Raw genomic sequence first — 20,156 nt, 5'->3', positions numbered from 1 at the left:
CTGTGCCCAGGGCCCCGCGACCAGAAGTGGTGGTATATAAAGGGAACCTCCATGCCCACCTCAGGGATGATGGTTCAGGTGCAGAGAGTGTGGTGAAGACCAAAGGGGAGCAGCCACCCTTCTAGAGATAAGACAGGCACAAAACCAGGCCAGAAACCTCCCTCTCTGACCTTGCAAAGGTGTAAAGGAGAGTGAATTTGAAACTCCTCATTCCTGTCCTTGAGGATCAGGAAAAATCAAACCATCTCATCCTTCACTCCCACACATTAGCTGTGTGACCCAGAGCAACCCTCTCAATGTCTCTGTGCCTTGGTTGTTGGGTTGAAAATGCAGTATTTGATACGGTTTCTACAGAACGATCCTCCCTAGAATTAGAGAAATACATAAGGATGAAAAAAGTCTGATGATTCTCTATTCTATATGCCATATGCACTTATTTAATAAATATTTAATGGGGTATCTATTATGTGCCAGGACCCACAAGCCCATACACCATGTCTTCATCTCAGAACTTTCTCCTGGGTTCCAGACACATATATTCAACCATCCACTGGAAATGTATATCTAGGGCAGTGGTTCTCAAATGGGGGAGATTTTGCTCTTTCTTCTTTTTGTATGTGCGCATTTACTGATACAAATTGACCTCTGAGCACTGCTTTCGCTGTGTCCCAAAGGTTCTGATAGGAAGTGTTTTTATTCTCATTGGGTTCTACAGATTTCTTTATTCCATCCTTAATGTCTTCTATAATTCAGTCTTTTTTGAGCAGGGTATTTTTCAGTTTCCAAGTGTTTGATGATTTTCCCTGCTTTTTCTCTTATTGATTTCCACTTTTATGGCCTTATGGTCAGAGAAGATGCTTTGTAATATTTCAATGTTTTAGATTCCACTAAGGCTTGCCTTATGACCTAAAATGTGGTCTATTCTAGAGAATGTTTCATGTGCACTAGAAAAGAAAGCATACTTGGCTGCTGTTGGGTGGAGTGTTCTGTATATGTTTATAAGGTAGAGTTGGTTGATTGTGGCATTTAGATCTTCCGTGTCTTTATTGAGCTTCTTTCTGGATGTTCTGTCCTTCACCGAAAGTGGTGTGTTTATGTCTCCTACTATAATTGTGGAGCTGTTTGTCTCACTTTTCAAGGCTGTTAGAGTTTGTTTCATGCATCTTGCCGTCCTGTCATTGGGTGCATAAACATTTAATACGGTTATATCCTCCTGGGATATTGTCCCTTTAATCATTATATAGTGTCCTTCCTTTTCCTTTGTGGTGGATGTAAGTTTAAAGTCTATTTTGTCAGAAATTAATATTGCCATTCCTGTCCTTTTTTGATTGTTGTTTGCATGATATATTTTTCCATCCTTTGAGTTTTAGTTTGTATGTGTCTCTAAGTCTAAGTCATGACTCTTGTAGGCAGCATATAGACAGATAGTGCTTTTTTTTTTAATCCATTCTGTCACTCTCTGTCTTTTTATTGGTGCATTTAGACCATTAACATTCAGCGTAATTACGGAAAGATATGAGTTTAGTGCTGTCATTTTGATCTCTTTTTTTGTGTGTGTATTGTTGACAGCTTCTTCTTCCCACTTAATTTTATGTGCTGAGTAGTTTATCTTTATATATCGTCTTTTCATCTTCTTCGTTTTTGTTGACTTTGTTTCTGCTGAGTCTCTATTTTTTCTTGTATTTTGTTTTGATGAGTAGGATAGTTAGTCTCCTTTGTGCTTACCTTAATGTTTACCCCTATTTTTCTAAGTTTAAACCTAACTTTTATTTCTTTATATCGCCATGTCTTCCTCTCCATATGAAAGATCTAGAACTACATTTCTCAGTCCCTCATTATTATTTTAATTTTGTCTTCTTTTACATAATAACATCGCTGTTTCCCTGTTTTGAGCATTTTTTATCTTGATTTTTGTGATTTCCCTGTCTGAGGTAACATCTGATTGCTCTGCCCAGTGTTCTAGTCTTGGGTTGATACCTGATATTATTGATTTTCTAACCAAAGAACTCCCTTTAGTATTTCTTGTAGTTTTGGTTTGGTTTTTACAAATTCCCTAAACTTCTGTTTATCTTGAGATGTCCTAATTTCACCTTCATAATTGAGAGAGTTTTGCCTGATATATCATTCTTGTCTGGCATTTTTTTTTCTTCAATGCTTCATATAAGTCATCCCATTGCCTTGTTGTCTGCAGGGTTTCTGCCGAGTCATCCGAGCCTATTCTTATTGACTTTCCTTTGTAGGTGACTTTTCATTTATCCCTACCTGCTCTTAACATTCTCTATCTTTGGTTTTGGCAAGTTTGATTCTAAAATGTCTTGCTGACTTTCTTTTAAAATCTACCTTGAGTGGACTGCGATGAGCATCTTGGATAGATATCTTCTCATCTTTCACAATATCAGGGAAGTTTTCTGCCAACAAATCTTCAACAATTTCCTCTGAATTTTCTATTATCCCTCCCTGTTCTGGTACTCCAATCACTCACAGGTTATTTCTCTTGCTAGAGTCCCACATGATTCTTAAAGTTTCTTCATTTTTTAAAATTCTTTTAACTGATTTTCCTTCAAATATGTTGGTGACAAGTCTTTATTTTCAAGTTCACAAATTCTGCCTTCCACTTGCTCGATTCTGCTCCTCTGACTTTCTTTTGACTTGTCTAATTCTGTAATTTATTGTTAATCTCCTGAATTTGTGATTGCTCTCTGTCTATGGACTCTTGCAGCTTATTAAATTTTTCTGTATGTTCTTGAATAACCTTTTTAATTTCTTCAACTGTTTTTATCTGTGTGTTCCTTGACTTCTTCTGCATATTGCCTGATCTCCTTCCTGATGTCTTGAAGAGTTCTGTATATTAATCTTTTGAATTCTACATCCGAGATTTCCAGGAAGGTACCTTCATCCATAAGATCCTTTGATTCTCTGTTTCGCGAGCTTGTTGAAGCAATCATGGTCTGTTTCTTTATGTGGTTTGATACTGACTGTTGTCTCTGAGCTGTCTATAAGTTATTGTATTAGTTTACTTTATGTTTGCTTACTGTATCATAGCTTCTTGCTTTGTTTTGTTTTGATATGCCCAGATGGGTGGCTTGAGTGAGTGAGCTTGATTATTTTTGCTTTTGGAGGTCTGATGTCCTGTCACCAGATGGCTAGAGCTATTATCAGGTATAAAAGCTTATGAGTCCATTCACTTTTCTTGTGTGGATTCAGCTCAGGTAGCTGGTCATAAAGTGTGTGGTACAGGCTCAGTCCTACAGTCTTAGATGGTCATGGCTGTTTGGAGTAGGTACTGGTATCTGGTTGCAGCAGGGGGTCATGCTGTCAACAAGGCAGGGGGCTGACAACAATCCCCTGAGTATCTCTAATGAAAGAGCGTCCTTGTTCCATAGAGCGTACAGGTGGGTGGGTTCTGCAGATGGACCATGGGCATCCAATGCTTTCGTTTGTAAAGACTGGGAGGTACCAGTTATCCTTGGACCCCTGTTGCGAGTCGCTGGGTGACCTGAGTGGAGCCACCAGTCCCTGAGTGGACCCCTGATGTGGGTAGGCGAGGACCTTGTTTAATAGGCAAAGCGGTGTCAAATATCAAACACTCGCCTCTCCGCCGCACATCTTAAACAGTAATAGCTTGCCAGCAAAGGTCTATTCTCTTGAAATAGGCCCACACAGGTCCATGCTGGGGAGGGAGGCATTCAAAGTCCATGGACTGTTTATGCCTGGACAGGAGCTGATTCTGTCCTGAGCTCCCCAGTTTAGTGGAGCTGGCAAATTATCTTTTCCCCCCGTTGTGAATTTATTCTTCTCCAAGTCCGGGAGCATGGCTCAGGGCACTCGAATGGGCCTATCTCAGGCTGAAGGTGGCTTGGTGGGAAGGAAGTAAAATATACGCAAGTACTTATCTTTTCCCAGAGCGCCGTTCGTCTCTGGGTCTGAAGGTATGAATAGGCTGTATGGCTGGCTGCTTCTCCCTGAGAAAACTTCGGCAGAACGCTACCATCAGCCTACTGCAGCTGCTCCTAGGTATGCTGCCTGAGGGATCTCAGCGATTCAGGTCCGGTAACTCCTCTCTGCTTCTGAACTGACTCTCCCTCCCCTGCTGCTCAGTCTGCTTTCTAACTTTGCCTTTGATATTCAGAGCTCCTAACTTATCATAAATATAGTTGTTTCACTTGATTTTTCGGGTCTTTGTTGTAATAGGGATCGCCAGAAGCATCTGGATATACCACCATCATGGCCCCCCCTCCCAAGGCCATAAATCTTTATGGAAGCAGACTGCCACATCTTTCTTCTGCAGAGCAATTGGTGTGTTCGAATTGTTGATATTTCAGTTAGCAGCCAAGCACTTTAACCACTGCACCAGAAAAAAAATTTTTTTGAAGGGCCCCTTAATTGTATATAGGCATACATGAAAATAACAGAAGGACTTTCAACAAAAGGTAAACAGCTATTTTTCGATCAATTTTCTGATTATATTTTCATCTCTGTATGTGTGTCTATTTTAAACATTTATAAAACCAAGTGTGAATTACTTTGATGATCAGAAATATAACCCCTAAAAGCTTTCTTTGCAACTTAGTAAATATTCTAAACATACAAAATGGTACACAGAATAAGATAAAAAGAACTTGTTCCCCGTAGGCAGGCACAGAAATGAACTTTACCAGGGTTTCACTAGGTGTCATTGTGGGCTTTGCACTTTTCACAACACATACTGTTTTTGAGATTCATCTACATTCTGATTCCTATAGCCTTATTGTATTCATTTTCATTTCTATATTGCATTCTACTATATGATTGTACCAGAATTTGTTATTCAGAACAATGTGTTGATGGGCTTTTGGTTTGTTTTCACAATTGGGATATTAAAAGGAGTGCTGCAAAGGACCTTCTTGTAAACGTATCCTTGTGCACACCTGTTGGGGATTCTGGGGGTGCACCTGTGGGTCCACATGGGGTGTTATCAGGAAGGCACAATCTGCTAGATAGGGTCAAACTGCTCTGCAAAGTCATTGTACCAGTTTACAATCCAACCAGTTTTCTGTGCAAGTTCCTGTTTCTCTACATTGTCCATCTAAAGGGGAGATTAAATGTCTGGGTCTAGTCACGGGCTTTGACTTAACCATATGGGGGTCATTGTTGCAGCTCTTCCTCTTAGCTGTGTGACCCAGGAGCACGTGCGAAACCTCTCTGGGACTCACTCCTTTCATCTGTAAAAGGAAGTCCTGATACAAATCAGAATGCCTAGAACATGTAGTTGTTGTTGTTAAGTGCTCTTGAGTCAGTTCCAAATCATAGTGACCCTGCATACAACAGAACAAAACACTGCCCAGTCCTGCACCATCCTCACAATAGTTGTTATGCTTGAACCCATTGTTGTAGCCACTGTGTCAGTCCATCTTGTTGAGGGTCTTCTTCTTTTCGCTGACCCTCTACTTTACCAAGCATGACGGCCATTGCCAAGGGCTGCTCCCTCCTGATAACTTCTCCAAAGTATGTGAGATCTGGTCTTGTCATCCTTGCTTCTAACGAGCATTCTGGCTGTACTTCTTCCAAGACAGATTTATTCATTCTTCTGGCACTCCATGGTGTATTCAGTATTCTTCACCAACACCACAAAGGCATCAATTCTTCTTCGGTCCTTCTTATTCATTGTCCAGCTTTCACATGCATATGAGGTGATTGAAAATGCCATGGCTTGGGTCAGGGATGCCTTAGTCCTCAAAGTGGCATCTTTGCTTTTCAGTTCTTTAAAGAGGTCTTTTGCAGCAAATTTGCCCAATGCAACACGTTATTTGATTTCCTAACCTTTGCTCCCATGGGCATTGATTGTAGATCCAAGTAAAATTAAATCTTTGACAACTCCAATCTTTTCTCCGTTTATCATGATCCTTATTGTTCCACTTATGAGGATTTTTGTTTTCTTTATGTTGAGGTGTAATCCATATGGAAGGCTGTGTTGTTTGATCTTCATCAGTGAGTGCTTCACGTCCTCTTGACTTTCAGCAAGCAAGGTTGCGTCATCTGCATATCCCTGGTTGTTAATAAATATTCTTCCAATTCTGATGCTGCGTTCTTCTTCTCGTAGTTCAGCTTCTCAGATCATTTGCTTCTCATACAGTCTGAATAAGTGTGGTGAGGAGATACAACCCTGATGTACAACTTTCCTGACTTTAATCCCTGCAGAATCCACTTGTTCTATTCAAACAACTGCCTCTTGGTCTATGTACAGGTTCCTCATGAGCACAATTAAAAGTTCTGAAATTCTCATTCTTCCCAATGTTTATCCATAATTTCCCATGTCCACAGAGTTAAATGCTTTGCATAATCATTAAAACACTGGTAAACATCTGTCTGGTATTCTCTGCTTTCAGCCAAGACCCAGGAATGATATCCCTTGTTTCACATCCTCTTCTGAATCTCACTTGAACTTCTGACAGTTCCCTGTCTGTGTGCTACTGCAACTGCTTTTGAATGATCTTAATTAAAATTTTACTTGTGTGTGGTATTAATGATATTGCTTTATAATTTCCGCATTTGCTGGATCACCTTTCTTGGGAATAGGCACAAATATGGATCTATTCCAGTTGGTTGGCCAGGAAGCTGTCTTCTAAATTCCTTGGCATAGACTGTTTTTGGTTAGACGAGTGAGCACTTCCAGAGCTCCATCTGTTTGTTGAAACATCTCAATTCGTATTCCTTCAAATCCTGGAGCTTTGTTTTTCACCAGTGCCTTCATGGGCTCTTGGATCTCTTCTTTCAGCACCATCGGTTCTTGATCATATGCTACCTCCTGAAATGGTTAAATGTCGACCAATTAATTCTTTTTTGGTACAGTGACTCTGTGTATTCCTTCCATCTTCTTTTGATGCTACCTGTGCTGTTCAATATTTTCCCTGAAGAATCCTTCAATATTACAACTCAAAGCTTGAGTTTTTTCTTCAGTTTTTTTCAGCTTGAAAAATGCCAAGCAGACTCTTCCTTTTTTTTTTTTTGTTTTGTTTTTGGTTTTCTAACTCCAAGTCTTTGCATATTCCATTATAATACTTTACTTGGAAATCTGCTGTTCAGTTCTTTTACTTCATCATTTCTTCCGTTCACTTTAGCCACTCTACTTTCAAGAGCAAGTTTCAGAGTCTCTTCGGACATCCATTTTGTTTTTTTCTTCCTTTCCTACCTTTGTAATGACCTTTCTTTCTTCATGGATGATTTCCTTGATGTCATTCCACAACTCGTCTCGTCTACGTCCATTAGTGCTCAGTGTGTCAAATCTATTTCTTAAGATGATCTCTAAATTCAGGTAGAATATACTGAAGGTCATACTTAGGCTCTCATGGGCATGTTCTAATTTTCTCCACCTTCAACTTGAACTGGCGTATGAGCAATTGATGGTCTCTTACACAGTCAGCCCCTGGCCTTGTTCTGACTGATAATACTGAGCTTTTCCATCGTCTCTTTCCGCAGATGTAGTCGATTTGATTCCTGTGTATTCCATCTGGCGAGATCCACGTGTATAGTCACCGTTTATATTGTTGAAAAAAAGTGTTTGCAATGAAGAAGTCGCTGATCTTGCAAAATTCTATCATGTGATCTCTGGCATCGTTTCTATCACAAAGTCCGTATTTTCCAACTACTGATCCTTCTTTGTTTCCAACTTCCAATTCCAATCACCAGTAATTATGAATATATCCAGATTGCAAGTCCAATCAATTTCAGACTGCAGAAGTTGGTTAAAAAAAAAATCCTCAATTTCCTCATCTTTCACATTAATGGTTGTTGTATAAATTTGTTTGATAGTTGTATTACCTGGTGGTCCTTGTAGTCATATGTGTATTATCCTATCACTGACAGCATTGTACTTCAGGATAGATCTTGGAGTGTTCATTTTGAGGATGAATGCTACAGCATCTCTCTTCAATTTGTCATTCCCAGCATAGCAGACCATATGACTGCCCAATTCAAAAGGGCCAATACCCTTCTATTTCAGCTCCCTAATGCCGAGGATATTGATCCTTATGTGTTCCATTTCATTTTTTGACAATTTCCAATTTTCTAAGATTCATATTTTGTGCATTCCATGTTCCAATGATTAATGGATGTTGCAGCTCTTTCTTCTCATTTTGAGTCTTGCCTCCTCAGCAAATGAAGGTCCTGAAAGCTTGGCTCCATCCACCTCATTAAGGTCGACTCTGCTTTGAGGAGGCAGCACTTCCCTAGTCGTATTTTGAGCATCCTCCACCCTGGGGTGCTCATCTTCTGCCAGTATACCAGACAACGTTCCATGGCGATTCATAAGGTTTTTACTGGCTAACATTTTTCAGAAGTAGACCACCATGCCCTTCATCCTAGTCTGTGTTAGTCTGGAAGCTCAGCTGAAACCTGTCCGCCATGGGCGACTCTGCTGGTATTTGAAATACTGGTGGCTAAGCTTCCAGCATCACACAGCAACACCCAAACCACCACAGTATGACAAACTGACAGATGTGTGGGGAGGACATGTAGGGACAGCAAATATTTATTTCCTTCCCGTTCCATTCTTTAACAGAGATTTTATTTTGACCTCAGATCATCACTGTGTCTTAGCATTTCGGGAATGTTCCAAGGTGGAGAACAAACCACTCGTGCACATTAGGTAACAGATTCGGGGCCATGTCTGTGGTTGCGAGTGGCATGAAATGAGTTTCTGACAGAGTCGTGGTGGGAAAAATGCTCACTCTTCCCCACTGAATTATTGTGCCTTCCTGTGGCCTCTTTGGGCCCAGTGGGTTCACATCAGGCGTGCACATGACTTGGGAGCCCTGACCTTCTTGGAGCTCCTGAAAGATGAAGAGGCACTCGGTGACTGTGGGTTTGCAGGGAGAGACACCTGAGCAAGTTGTCAGGAGTTCTGCCCGAGTCCTAGTGCCTTAGGACTCACCCCTGACAGGACTTGGGTGAGTCATTTCCTCCCTCTTCTCCTCAGCTGCCCAAGAGGATTGCACCAGGGAGCCAGGCCAATGGGGGTTTGATACTGGGACTGAGCAAGTACCCATGATGTCCCAGGCACTGTGCCATCTGCTTTACTTGAACTTCCCCGTTTTGTTAAGCACATTTGCTCAGGTGGCGTCACGGGCCAAACTTTGGTGTCCTATGAGACAGAATAGCACTGGGCATCTAATCTGGATGGTGGTGGTTTTGGTGGGAGCACAGAAAACTCCTCTGAAAAATTACACCCAGATTGAACCTCAAATTTGAACACGAGAGAGCTCATGACAGGAGAGCCTCCCATGTCCCAGGGGAGCAGTATGTAGAAAGGCCCTGGTGTGGGAAGTAAATTGGCAGATTTGGGATGAGGAAGGGCAGTGTAGGAGAGTGAGTACAGGAGGGGACCGTGCCCCAGATCAAAGGAGTGAGGAAGGCAGGGGCCAGAGGACACTGAGCCCTGTAGGACATGGCCAGGACTTATATTTTACGTGCTCAGCTCTGGGAAGCCACTGGAGAGTTGGTAAACAGGTGTGGTCCCACTTGCTTTTGCCAGCCTGAAAGGTGTTGGTCTCTGAGGGTCAAAATGGTGTGCTTCCTTGGGAACAGAGTGGAACAGCCATGAGGAGCAGCCTTGTGGATGGAGCTTTTGCTGCTGAGGTGACAGAAGCACGTCCTCTTTCCTATGGAAACCCGAGGTAAGGCTACTGAGGCAGCGATGCGGTCATGGACAGGACTTGGTGGGGAGGAGAGCCCATCATTCAGGGCCTGGGACTCTCCTGATTCCCCATCCTAGTGAGTTGTTGAACCAGGTGAACATGATTGGGGAGCAGCTGATCCCTCATGAGGTCCAAGTCGTGCTATTGACCCTCCTAAGGGAGGCCAAAAGTCACTGACACCCACAGCCGCAGTTCCCTTGTCTGGGTCTGAAAAAAAAAAATTGTGGTCTGAAGTGGCTGGAAATTCTGCTCTTTGACCCATGATTAATTAGATATTTGTTGTTTAGTATCCATGCTCTGAGAGATTTTCCTCTAATGATTTGTAGTTTCACACTCTTTTTGTCCGAGAGACACTCTGTTCTCAATTCTTTAAATTCATTAGGGATTGTTTTATGACCCAGGATGTAGTCTGTCTTGCAGAAACTTCCATGTGCATTTGAAAAGAATGTGCATTCTGCTGCTGTTGCGTGGAGTGTTCTACAGATGTCAGTTAGATCCAGTTGGTTCATGATGATGTTTAGTTATTCTACTTCCCTGCTGATATTTTTGTTGTTGTCGTTGTGATCCATAGGGTTTTCTTTTATTTTAGTGAAAATATACAGACCAAAACATTCACCAATTCAGCAATTTCTGCAGGTACAACTCAGTGACACTGGTTGTATTTTGGTTTTTCCACTTACGTAGGTCTCTTTTGGTATTTTGCAGAAGTATTTTGTAGTTTTCTTTGTATAAGTCTTTTATATCTCTGGTAATATTTATTCCTAAATATTTTATCTTCTTGGGGCTACTGTAGATGGATATCCAGTTATGCCAGCACCATTTGTTAAAAAGACTGTCTTTTCCCCATTTAACTGTTTGGGGGCCTTTGTAAAATACCAACTACTCATATGTGGATGGATTTATGTCTGGATTCTCAATTCTGTTCCATTGGTCCATGTATGTGTTGTTGTACCAGTACCAGGCTGTTTTGACTACTGTGGTGGTATAATAGGTTCTAAAATCAGGTAAAGTAAGGCCTTCCACGTTGTTCTTCTTTTCCAGTAATGCCTTATTTATCCAGGGCCTCTTTCCCTTCCATGTGAAGTTGGTGATTTGTTTCTCCATCTCATTAAAGAAATGTCGTTGGGATTTGAATCGGAATTGCATTAAGTGTATAGACCACTTTTGGTAGAATAGACATTTTTATAATGTTAAGTCTTCCTATTCACGAGCAAGGTATGTTCTTCCACTTATGTAAGTCTCTTTTGGTTTCTTGCAAAAGTGTGCTGTAGTTTTCTTTGTATAGGTCTTTTACGTCTCTGGTAAGATTTATTGCTAAGTGTTTTATCTTCTTGGGGGCTACAGTAAATGGCATTGATTTGGTGATTTCCTCTTCGATGTTCTTTTTGTTGGTGTAGAGGAATCCAACTGATTTTTATATGTTTATCTTGTATCCCGATACTCTGCTGAATTCTTCTATTAGTTTCAGTAGTTTTCTGGAGGATTCCTTAGGGTTTTCTGTGTATAAGATCATGTCATCTGCAAATAGAGATACTTTTCTTCTTCCTTGCCAATCTGGATGCCCTTTATTTCTTTGTCTAGCCTAATTACTCTGGCTAGGACCTCCAGCACAATGTTGAATAAGGGTGATGATAAAGGGCATGCTTGTCTGGTTTCTGCTCTCAAGGGGAATGCTTTCAAACTCTCTCCATTTAGGATGATGCTGGCTGTTGGTTTTGTATAAATGCCCTTTATTATGTTGAGGAATTTTCCTTCTATTCCTATTTTGCTGAGACTTTTTATCATGAATGGGTGTTGAACTTCGTCAAATGCCTTTTCTGCATCAATTGATAAAATCATGTCATTCTTGTCTTTTGTTTCATTTATGTGATGGATTACATTAATTGTTTTTCTAGGGTTGAACCATCCCTGCATGCCTGGTATGAATCCCACTTGATCATGATGAATTATTTTTTTGATATATTGTTGAATTCTATTGGCTAGAATTTTGTTGAGTATTTTTGCATCTAAGTTCATGAAGGATATAAGTCTGTAATTTTCTTTTTTGTGTGTGGTGTTTTTACCTGGTTTTTGTATCAGGGATATGCTGGCTTCATAGAATGAGTTTGGGAGTATTCCGTCCTTTTCTAAGTTTTGAAATACCATTAGTAGTAGTGGTGTTAACTCTTCTCTGAAAGTTTGGTAGAACTCTTTTTTTGTTATGGGTCTATTTAGTTTTTCTAACTCTGTGCTAGTTTAGGTAGGTAGTGTGTTTCTAGGAATTCATCTATTTCTTCTAGGTTTTCAAATTTGTTAGAGTATAATTTTTCATGGTAATCTGATATGATTCTTTTCACTTCAGTTGGGTCTGCTGTAATATTGCCCATCTCATTTCTTATTCTTGTTATTTGCTTCCTCTCCTGTTTTTGTTTTGTTAGTTTGCCCAATGGATTATCAATTTTGTTAATTTTTTCAAAGAACCATCTTTTGGTCTTGTTAATTCTTTCAATTGTTTTTATGTTTTCTATTTCATTGAATTCTGTCCTAATTTTTATTATTTGCTTTCTTCTGTTGCTTGAAGGTTTCCTTTGATACTCTTTCTATTTGTTCAAGTTGTAGGGATATTTCTTTGATTTTGGCCCTTCTTTTTTGCATGTGTACATTTACTGATATCAATTGACCTCTGAGCACTGCTTTCTCTGTGTCCCATAGGTTATGATAGGAAGTGTTTTCATTCTCATTGGATTTTATGAATTTATTTATCCCATCCTTAATATCTTCTACAATCCAGTATTTTTTGAGCAGGGTATTGTTCAGTTTCCAAGTATTTGATTTCTTTTCCCTACTTTTTCTATCATTGTTTTCTATTGTTATGGCCTTATGGTCAGAGAAGATGCTTTGTAATATTGCAATGTTTTGGATTCTGCTAAGGCTTGCTTTATGACCTAATACGTGGTCTATTCTAGAGAATGTCCCATGTGCACTAGAAAAGAAAGTATACTTGGCTGCTGTTGGGTGGAGTGTTCTGTATACGTCTATGAGGTCAAGTTGGTTGATAGTGGCGTTTAGCTCTTCCGTGTCTTTATCGAGCTTCTTTCTGGATGTCCTGTCCTTCACCGAAACTGGTGTTTTGAAGTCTCCTAGTATAATCGTGGAGCTGTCTATATCACTTTTCAATGCTGATATAGTTTGTTTTATGTACCTTGCAGCCCTGTCATTGAGTGCATAAGTATTTAATATGATTATATCCTCTTGGTATATTGTCCCTTTAATCATTATATAGTGTCCTTCCTTATCCTTTATGATGGATTTAAATTTAAATCTGTTGTGGGAGAAATTAATATTGCCACTCCTGCTCTTTTTTGATTGTTGTTTCCTTGATATATTTTTTCCTTCCTTTGAGTTTTAGATTGTTTGTGTCTCTAAGTCTAAGGTATGTCTCTTGTAGGCAGCGTATAGATGGATCCTGTTTTTTAATCCATTCTGCCACTCTCTGTCTCTTTATTGGTGCATTTTGTCCGTTTACATTCAGTGTAAATATGGACAGGTATGAATTTAGTGCTATCATTTTGATTTTTTTGTGTGTGTTGTTGACAGTTTCAGTTTCCCACTTAATTTTTTGTGCTGAGTAGTTTATCTTTATATATTGCCTTTTCTCATATTTGTTGTTGCTGATTTTGTTTCTGCTGAGTCTCTATTTTTTTCTTGTATTTTATTTTGATGTGTGGATAGTTTGGTTTTTGGTTTAGGATAGTTTGTCTCCTTTGTGGTTACCTTAATATTTACCCCAGTTTGTCTAAATTTGAACCTAACTTTTATGTCTTTATATTGCCTTGTCTTCCTCTCCATATGAAAGATCTATAACTACATTTCTTAGTCCCTCCTTATTGTTTTAATGTTGTCTTCTTTTACATAATAACATGGCTGTTTCCCTGTTTTGAGCATTTTTTAAATCTTGATTTAATTTTGTGATTTCCCTGTCTTGGTTGACATCTGATTGCTCTGCCCAGTGTTGTAGTCTTGGGTTGATACCTGATATTATTGATTTCCTAACCAAAGAACTCCCTTAGTATTTCTGGTAGTTTTGGTTAGGTTTTTACAAATTCCCTAAACTTCTATTTATCTGGAAATGTCCTAATTTCACCTTCATACTTGACAGACAGTTTTGCTGGATATATGATTCTTGTCTGGTCATTTTTTTTTTCCATCAATGCTTTATATAAGCCATCTCATTGCCTTCGTGCCTGCAGGGTTTCTGCTGAGTCGTCTGAGCTTATTCTTATTGTCTCTCCTTTGTAGGTGACTTTTCATTTATCCCTAGCTGCTCTTAAAATCCTCACTTTATCTTCGGTTTTGGCACTTTTGATTATAATATGTCTTGCTGACTTTCTTTTAAAATGTAGCTTATGTGGAATTTGATGAGCATCTTGGATAGATGTCTTCTCATATTTCACGATATCAGGGAAGTTTTCTGCCAACAATCTTTAACAATTCTCTTTGTATTTTCTGTTATACCTCCCTGTTCTGGTACTCCAATCACTCATAGATTATTTCTCTTGCTAGAATCCCACATAATTCTTAAGGTTTCTTAATTTTATAAAAGTCTTTTATGTGATTTTTCTTCACATATATAGGTGCTAAGTGCTTTATCTTCAAGTTCACAAATTCTGCCTTCCACTTGCTCAATTCTGCTCCTCTGACTTTCTATTGACTTGTCTACTTCTGTAATTTTATTGTTAATCTTCTGAATTTCTGATTACAGTCTGTCTATGGATTTTTCCAACTTATTAAATTTTTCATTATGTTCCTGAATAACCTTTTTAATTTCCTCAACTGCTTTATCTGTTTGTTTCCTGGCTTGTCCTACTTATTGCCTAATTTCCTTGCTGATGTCTTGAAGGGTTCTGTATATTAACCTTCAGTATTCTACATCTGGTAATTCCAGGAAGGCACTTTCATCTAGAAGATCCCTTGATTCTTTGTTTTGAGAGCTTGTTGAGGCCATCATGGTCTGTTTCTTTATGTGACTTGATATTGACTATTGTCTCCAAGCCATCTTTAAGTTATTGCATCAGTTTACTTTATGTTTGCTTACTCTTTCCTAGCTTCTTGCTTTTTTTTTTTTTTGATATGCCCAAATGGGTTGCTCGGGTGAGCTAGCTTGGTTATTTTTGCCTTTGGAGGTCTGACGCCCTGTCACCAGATGGCTAGATCTGGTATCATGTATACGAGCTTATGATTCCATTCACTTTTCTTGTGTGGATTCAGCTCAGGTAGCTGGTCATAAAGTGTGTGGTACAGGCTCAGTCCTACAGTCTTAGAGGGTCATGGGTGTTTGGTGTAGGTACCGGTATCAGGTTGCATCAGGGGGTCACGCTCTCAACAAAGCAAGTACAGAGCTTGGCACACAGCAGGCCCTCAGAGTTCCTTGAGTTTGCAGGATGAAGGAACACGATGTAATGTAACAGACACAGCTCTTGATACACACCCTATCCTGAGTTCCTGAGTTTGCACCTATGATATCTGGCTCTCAGTCCTCCTGACCCTAGTTAACAACCTCAGCAGAGGGCAGGAGGATAGCTCAGTTGGGAATGGCTCCATGGGTGTGAGGCTGGTAGCAAACTGAAGGGGTATTAAAAACAGGAAGTTAAGTCTCCTTTGGCGCACAGGGCTCTCCTCTCTATGCCCTTGGGGAAGAGACATCCTGTGAGGACTCCATCTTGCTCCTGTGGCCCTGACAAGGTGGTGTAGGGAGTGCTCTCGCCTTCCTCAACAGCCTTCCTCAATCTGCTCCACACCCCAAGCTCCAGACCCGACAGATTCTCCTCAGGAAATTCCTGTGAGGACAGTGGTGACAGGACACTGGCTGCAGGCCACACCATGGGTGAGTTAGTCAAGGCAGGAGGCTGGAGGGATTCTGGGCCCTTCCTCCAGCCCCCAAATGCCAGGAGACCTCTTTAGATGGGAGGTTGTAAGGACCCAGGTAACTTTTCCACTCTCCTAAGGATGGGGGATGGGTGGGCCCTGAGTCCCCTATCATGTTTCCACATGGAAAACCTCTCTTCCTGTGGTTTGGTCATAGCTGAGTTAAAATCTTCCTCTGGTTGAAAGGAAAGTCCTAACTCAAGTGGTTCAGAGTTTGGGGAGTGGAGAAGGTCACCTGGGCTGGAGATGTTGAAAATTAACATTCTTGGGATTCAAACTGGAGGTGGGGGAGGGGCTGGAAACCCACTCTAACCCTTGAATCCTCACACCAACCATACAGGGTAGATTGCATCACCTCCATAGAAGTTTCTAGAGGCTTGTTTTATGGGTCAGTATATGATCTATTCTGGAATGTTCCGTGTGTAGTTGTTATATCCGAATAAGTAAATGTTTTACACACATTGCTTAAATCTTCTATATCTAAATGATTCTCGGTTTACCTGTTTTGTCTGTCACTTAATTAAGATATCCCACTATCACTGCGGACATGCCTGTTTCTCCACTTCTGTCAGTTTTTGCTGTGTACATTTTGGCTTCTATATTAAGAGGTGCACACAGATTGAGAGTTGATTTATTATGATTTTCTTCTGGAACTGAACCTTTTATCAGTATGAAAGTTCCTCCTTTTTTCTGGAAATATTTTTCTCTTAAAGGATACTTTTTGTCTTATTAACCTGGTTTTACAAACCTGATGTGTTTTCTTATTTTTGGAAATTCCTCAGTTATGATCTCTCCAAATGCTACTTCTTCACTATGCCTGTTCTTTCTTTCCAAGGCTCCAATTAAACTGTATCCCCTTTTACTTCCCGCCCCCTCCTTTGGTATTCTCCATCGTTTTATCTCTCCAGGCTTCATTTTGGGTATTTTCTTTAGACCTAGCTTTCGTTTCTCGAAGTCAAAGTGGGGAATTCGCCTTTGACCCTTGAACTATAACACCAAACATTCAGGGTAGATTTTATTATTCCCTTAGACCAGAAGAGGGGGGTAAGGGTTAGAGATGTTAAGCAACTTGTCCCGCGTCAGTAAGACTGAAAAGAGCAGAGCAGGGACTACCATCACAGAACCGACCCTCTGCCCGAGGCTTTCCACTGTGCTGGCTCTCTCCTGGGCTGTGAATGCCAACTACCTCTCATATCCCAGGAAGAAGAGCCACAGTGAAGTCTTTCAACCTTTGTAGCACTGTGCTATAGAACTTTCTATATTATAAAAGTCAGTGAAATTACTTCACTAGCAAAAAGTTTTTCAAAGGACTTTTTCTGGCATTTGGACCATTGATATGTTGTTCTCAATTTCAGGGGCTAGTCATCAAGTTAATTATTTCCAAAGAAGAGCAAGACACTGGGCTAATTTACAAAGGAGATATGATAGTTGGTTTCAACAAGTCAGGCCCGGCATTCATCCCTCATCACGCCAGGAGCAAGATAGAGACGTGGCAATGAGTGATGCCCATGTGGGCCCTGGAGTAAGATAGTAAGTGACCACTCAGCATGGTGGAATGTACCAGCCAGTGGAATACACAACCGTGTATGTAACTCTGTCATTCCTCTTCTCCAGCCTGGTAGAGTGGGCAATGCTAGGACCAGATTAATGATTGAGCAAACATTATTACAGCCTTGAAATCAGTAGGGCGAGGTGTTAGAAGACTTTCCTGGCTTTCATGGATGCCTTCTTTCTCTCCACATCCCCACAGCACACCCTATGCCATCCCAACCTACCATTGCGGAGGCAGCTCTCACACAGGAGACCAAACCCATGGGAATATGGAGAGAGACAGGAAACCTCCACAGGAAGGAATGCAGGGCAACAGGCAGGATGGAAGCTCCAGGAGCTGATTCAAGGGCACAGTGAGTGTCCTGGCAAAATGCACATAATGTGCAGGAGACACAGGTTGGGTGGAGCTGTGCTGAGCTCCTGGAGACACTAGGTACTTTGCTGGGGCACAGAGAGTTGGTAACTTCTCCCTTTTCTTTCTAGGTGTTAACATCCTCGATTGGTCTAAAGGTAGGTTGGGAGAAGTAATAAAAAGGGAACAGGCTGAAGGCAGGGAGAATGGGAAGTTTGTCTAAAGGCAAAGGTGGAAACTGCTCACAAGGAGGTGGAGAAACTCCCACCACATGGCTCAGTTTGACTCAAACATAGGGGTTGCAGTAGGGGACAGGGATGGGGTCAAGTCTCTGGAGTCCTTGTTGGAGGGGCAGGCAGGATCTGCATTAGGTAGAATCTCCTGAAACCTTGCAAAAGGAAGGTCATGCTAAGGATCCTAAGTTAAAAAATGGAGAAGAATATTTGAATGTAAAAAAAAGGTAGTTAGCAAACATGTATCTGTAACAAAAGTTAGCCGTAATGGTCATTGGCCTATGTTTATAAATTATTTTAAAGCTTGGTAAAATATCGGAAAGGAACACATGTTTGAGTCTCTATTTAAGCTTTATTTCCATCATGTCAGTCTCTGCTCCCATCCTTTCTTTTGATCCTAGATTCCATTTGGCATAAAATATGACGAGAAGTGGCTGCTGGACTTGATCCAGAGCCAATGCAGTGTCCCCTTCAATCCCATTGAGGTAAGAGAGGGCAAGAAGGCGGCTCGGTGGGCACAGGGCAGGTGGAGGGGCCAGGCTGAGCAGGGAGTCTGGCCTCATACTGTATTTCTCTTGCCCCTCTCTCTCCTTGAAGTTTCACTATGAGAACATGCAGGCCCAGTTCTTCGTGGAGAATGCCAGCATTGCCTTCGAGTTGAAGAAAGTCAGTGGCAAGATTTGGGATGAAGAAAACGAAAGTGTACGTGTCAGAGCATGCCCAGGGCTAGCTAGGAGCAGGAGGGCAGGCTGCGTGGTGGGTCTTGCTTGATCTTGGGTTTCAGTGTTCCTGGTAGTTACCCAACCTCTCTTGTCTTCTCTGCAGATATCCATCTTTGTCAGCCCCTCTGCCATACCCCACTCTGTGCAGAAGGAGCTGAAGTCAGAAACGGTGAAACTGCCGAAGGTAATGCAGACTCAAGACATGACGTGCACCCACACCCAGATCCACTGCGTGCTCCCTCACTGATTACCTGGCTTCCACCTCAGCCTCAGAGTCACTGACCCCTGATTCTGTCTGTGCAGGTGACCAATAACAAAGGATATGAAGTCCCCCAGCAAGCTCTTGACCTTAGGAGAGTCCGCTCAGACCCAGGTATGACTGACAGCAGTAATTTTAGGTCAGATGCGGGCAGAGGGAGGGTTAGAGGGCAACTGAGGGAGGTTTTGTTGCTGGGGCTGGTCCAGCTGTGCCCCTCTTATGCTTCTGATTTCTTCCTCTTGGCTTCCTGAAGATGTGGTGACCCATAATATCAAAATGGGGCCAAATCATAGAAACTGCATGGCTGCCTCCCTGCAGATCCTCGAAGAGAACAGGCCCAAGGTGAATTTTTTTTTTTATGCCAGAGAAGGCTGGTTAAAGAGAGGCAGGAAACAGCCCCCAGGCCAGTGGAGCAGTGAGCAGACCAGAAGAAGGCAGGGAGACCTGGCCTCCCCTAAATGTGCTCCAGGAAGCAGGGCTCCCCCTTCCTGTCCAGGACCAAGGGTATCCAGACTGTGCCCTACTCCCCCACTGGGGCTGTCTGGAGCCAGAGCCTGGTACCCTGGATTGTGAAGGCTCCTCCTGACCAGGGCCTCCTCCGAGACAGGACTTCCTACCTCTGAGCTGAGATGGGGTTTCCCTCCCTGTCCTATGATGGGCCCTCTCTCCCTTGCTCAGAAAGGGTCCCCCAACCTGCCCCAGTTGGATATCTTTTCATGACATCTGTTCCTATGGCCCAGTGAAGGAATGGGCCCTCCTGGTGGACAAATCTCAGTTTCCTGAGTCAAGGGTCAGAAACAGCTTATCTCCAGTGAACAGAAGGCAGCCTGAGGGAGGTCCTCAGTGTGGAAGACAGGGGACAGTAGTGGATGAGGAGACAGGGGGACTCTTCTCTCACGCTCACTGCCCCCTCTCTTCACCACAACATGGCATCCTGCCTGGTCCTGCAGGACAGCACTGGGTAGACCAATATCATCTGATTCCTCAGACAAGGGACCAGCTAATACAGACAGAGCACTGGACACCAGGTGAGGTAGCAGATGACGGACAGGGCGGCAGCAGGAGAGCCATTTCTCCTTTCTTCCCCCCTTTCTCCCTAATCCCCACCACCCACAGTAAACATCTCCCCCTCGCCTTTCCTTGGCTTTCTCTTTCTCTTTAGTCTCCACTGGCCTGTAGCTCACCTCCCTACCTGCACTCCCTTTCTGTCCTCATCGCCTGCTGTCTCCTGAGCCTGCCTCATCCATCTCCCTCCTCGGAATCTGGGTGCATCATTGGGGATGTCTTGGTGTTGTCCAGGGCCAGACCTGGCAGAGCACTGGACACCTGATGAGGGAGCTGAGCCCTGGGCCCAACCCCATTCCGTCCTCCCTCTAGAGTCTTCCCTGGGGATTTGGAGGGAGGTAAGTGAGGCAGGGAGAGGAAGGAATCCCTGGATCCTAGATTTCACATGCTGCTTCTGTG

At 42.0% G+C, this 20,156-nt stretch overlaps 1 protein-coding gene across 1 annotated transcript; it reads left to right on the top strand.

Moving 5' to 3' along the window:
• The first annotated feature begins 3,944 nt into the window (after positions 1-3,944).
• On the top strand, positions 3,945-20,022 carry LOC135228945 (nuclear RNA export factor 3-like). Its single transcript, XM_064278454.1, is given in 10 exon segments — positions 3,945-4,050; positions 15,427-15,534; positions 16,931-17,105; positions 17,326-17,479; positions 18,113-18,196; positions 18,309-18,413; positions 18,537-18,617; positions 18,737-18,806; positions 18,946-19,034; positions 19,855-20,022. Coding segments are annotated over 10 exon segments (1,140 nt in total).
• Positions 20,023-20,156: the final 134 nt, after the last annotated feature.

This window comes from Loxodonta africana, chromosome X (assembly GCF_030014295.1).
Source record: "Loxodonta africana isolate mLoxAfr1 chromosome X, mLoxAfr1.hap2, whole genome shotgun sequence".
NCBI classification, from domain to species: domain Eukaryota; kingdom Metazoa; phylum Chordata; class Mammalia; order Proboscidea; family Elephantidae; genus Loxodonta; species Loxodonta africana.
Note: the sequence above shows the minus strand (reverse complement) of the source record. Positions and strands in the feature narration are given on the sequence as shown.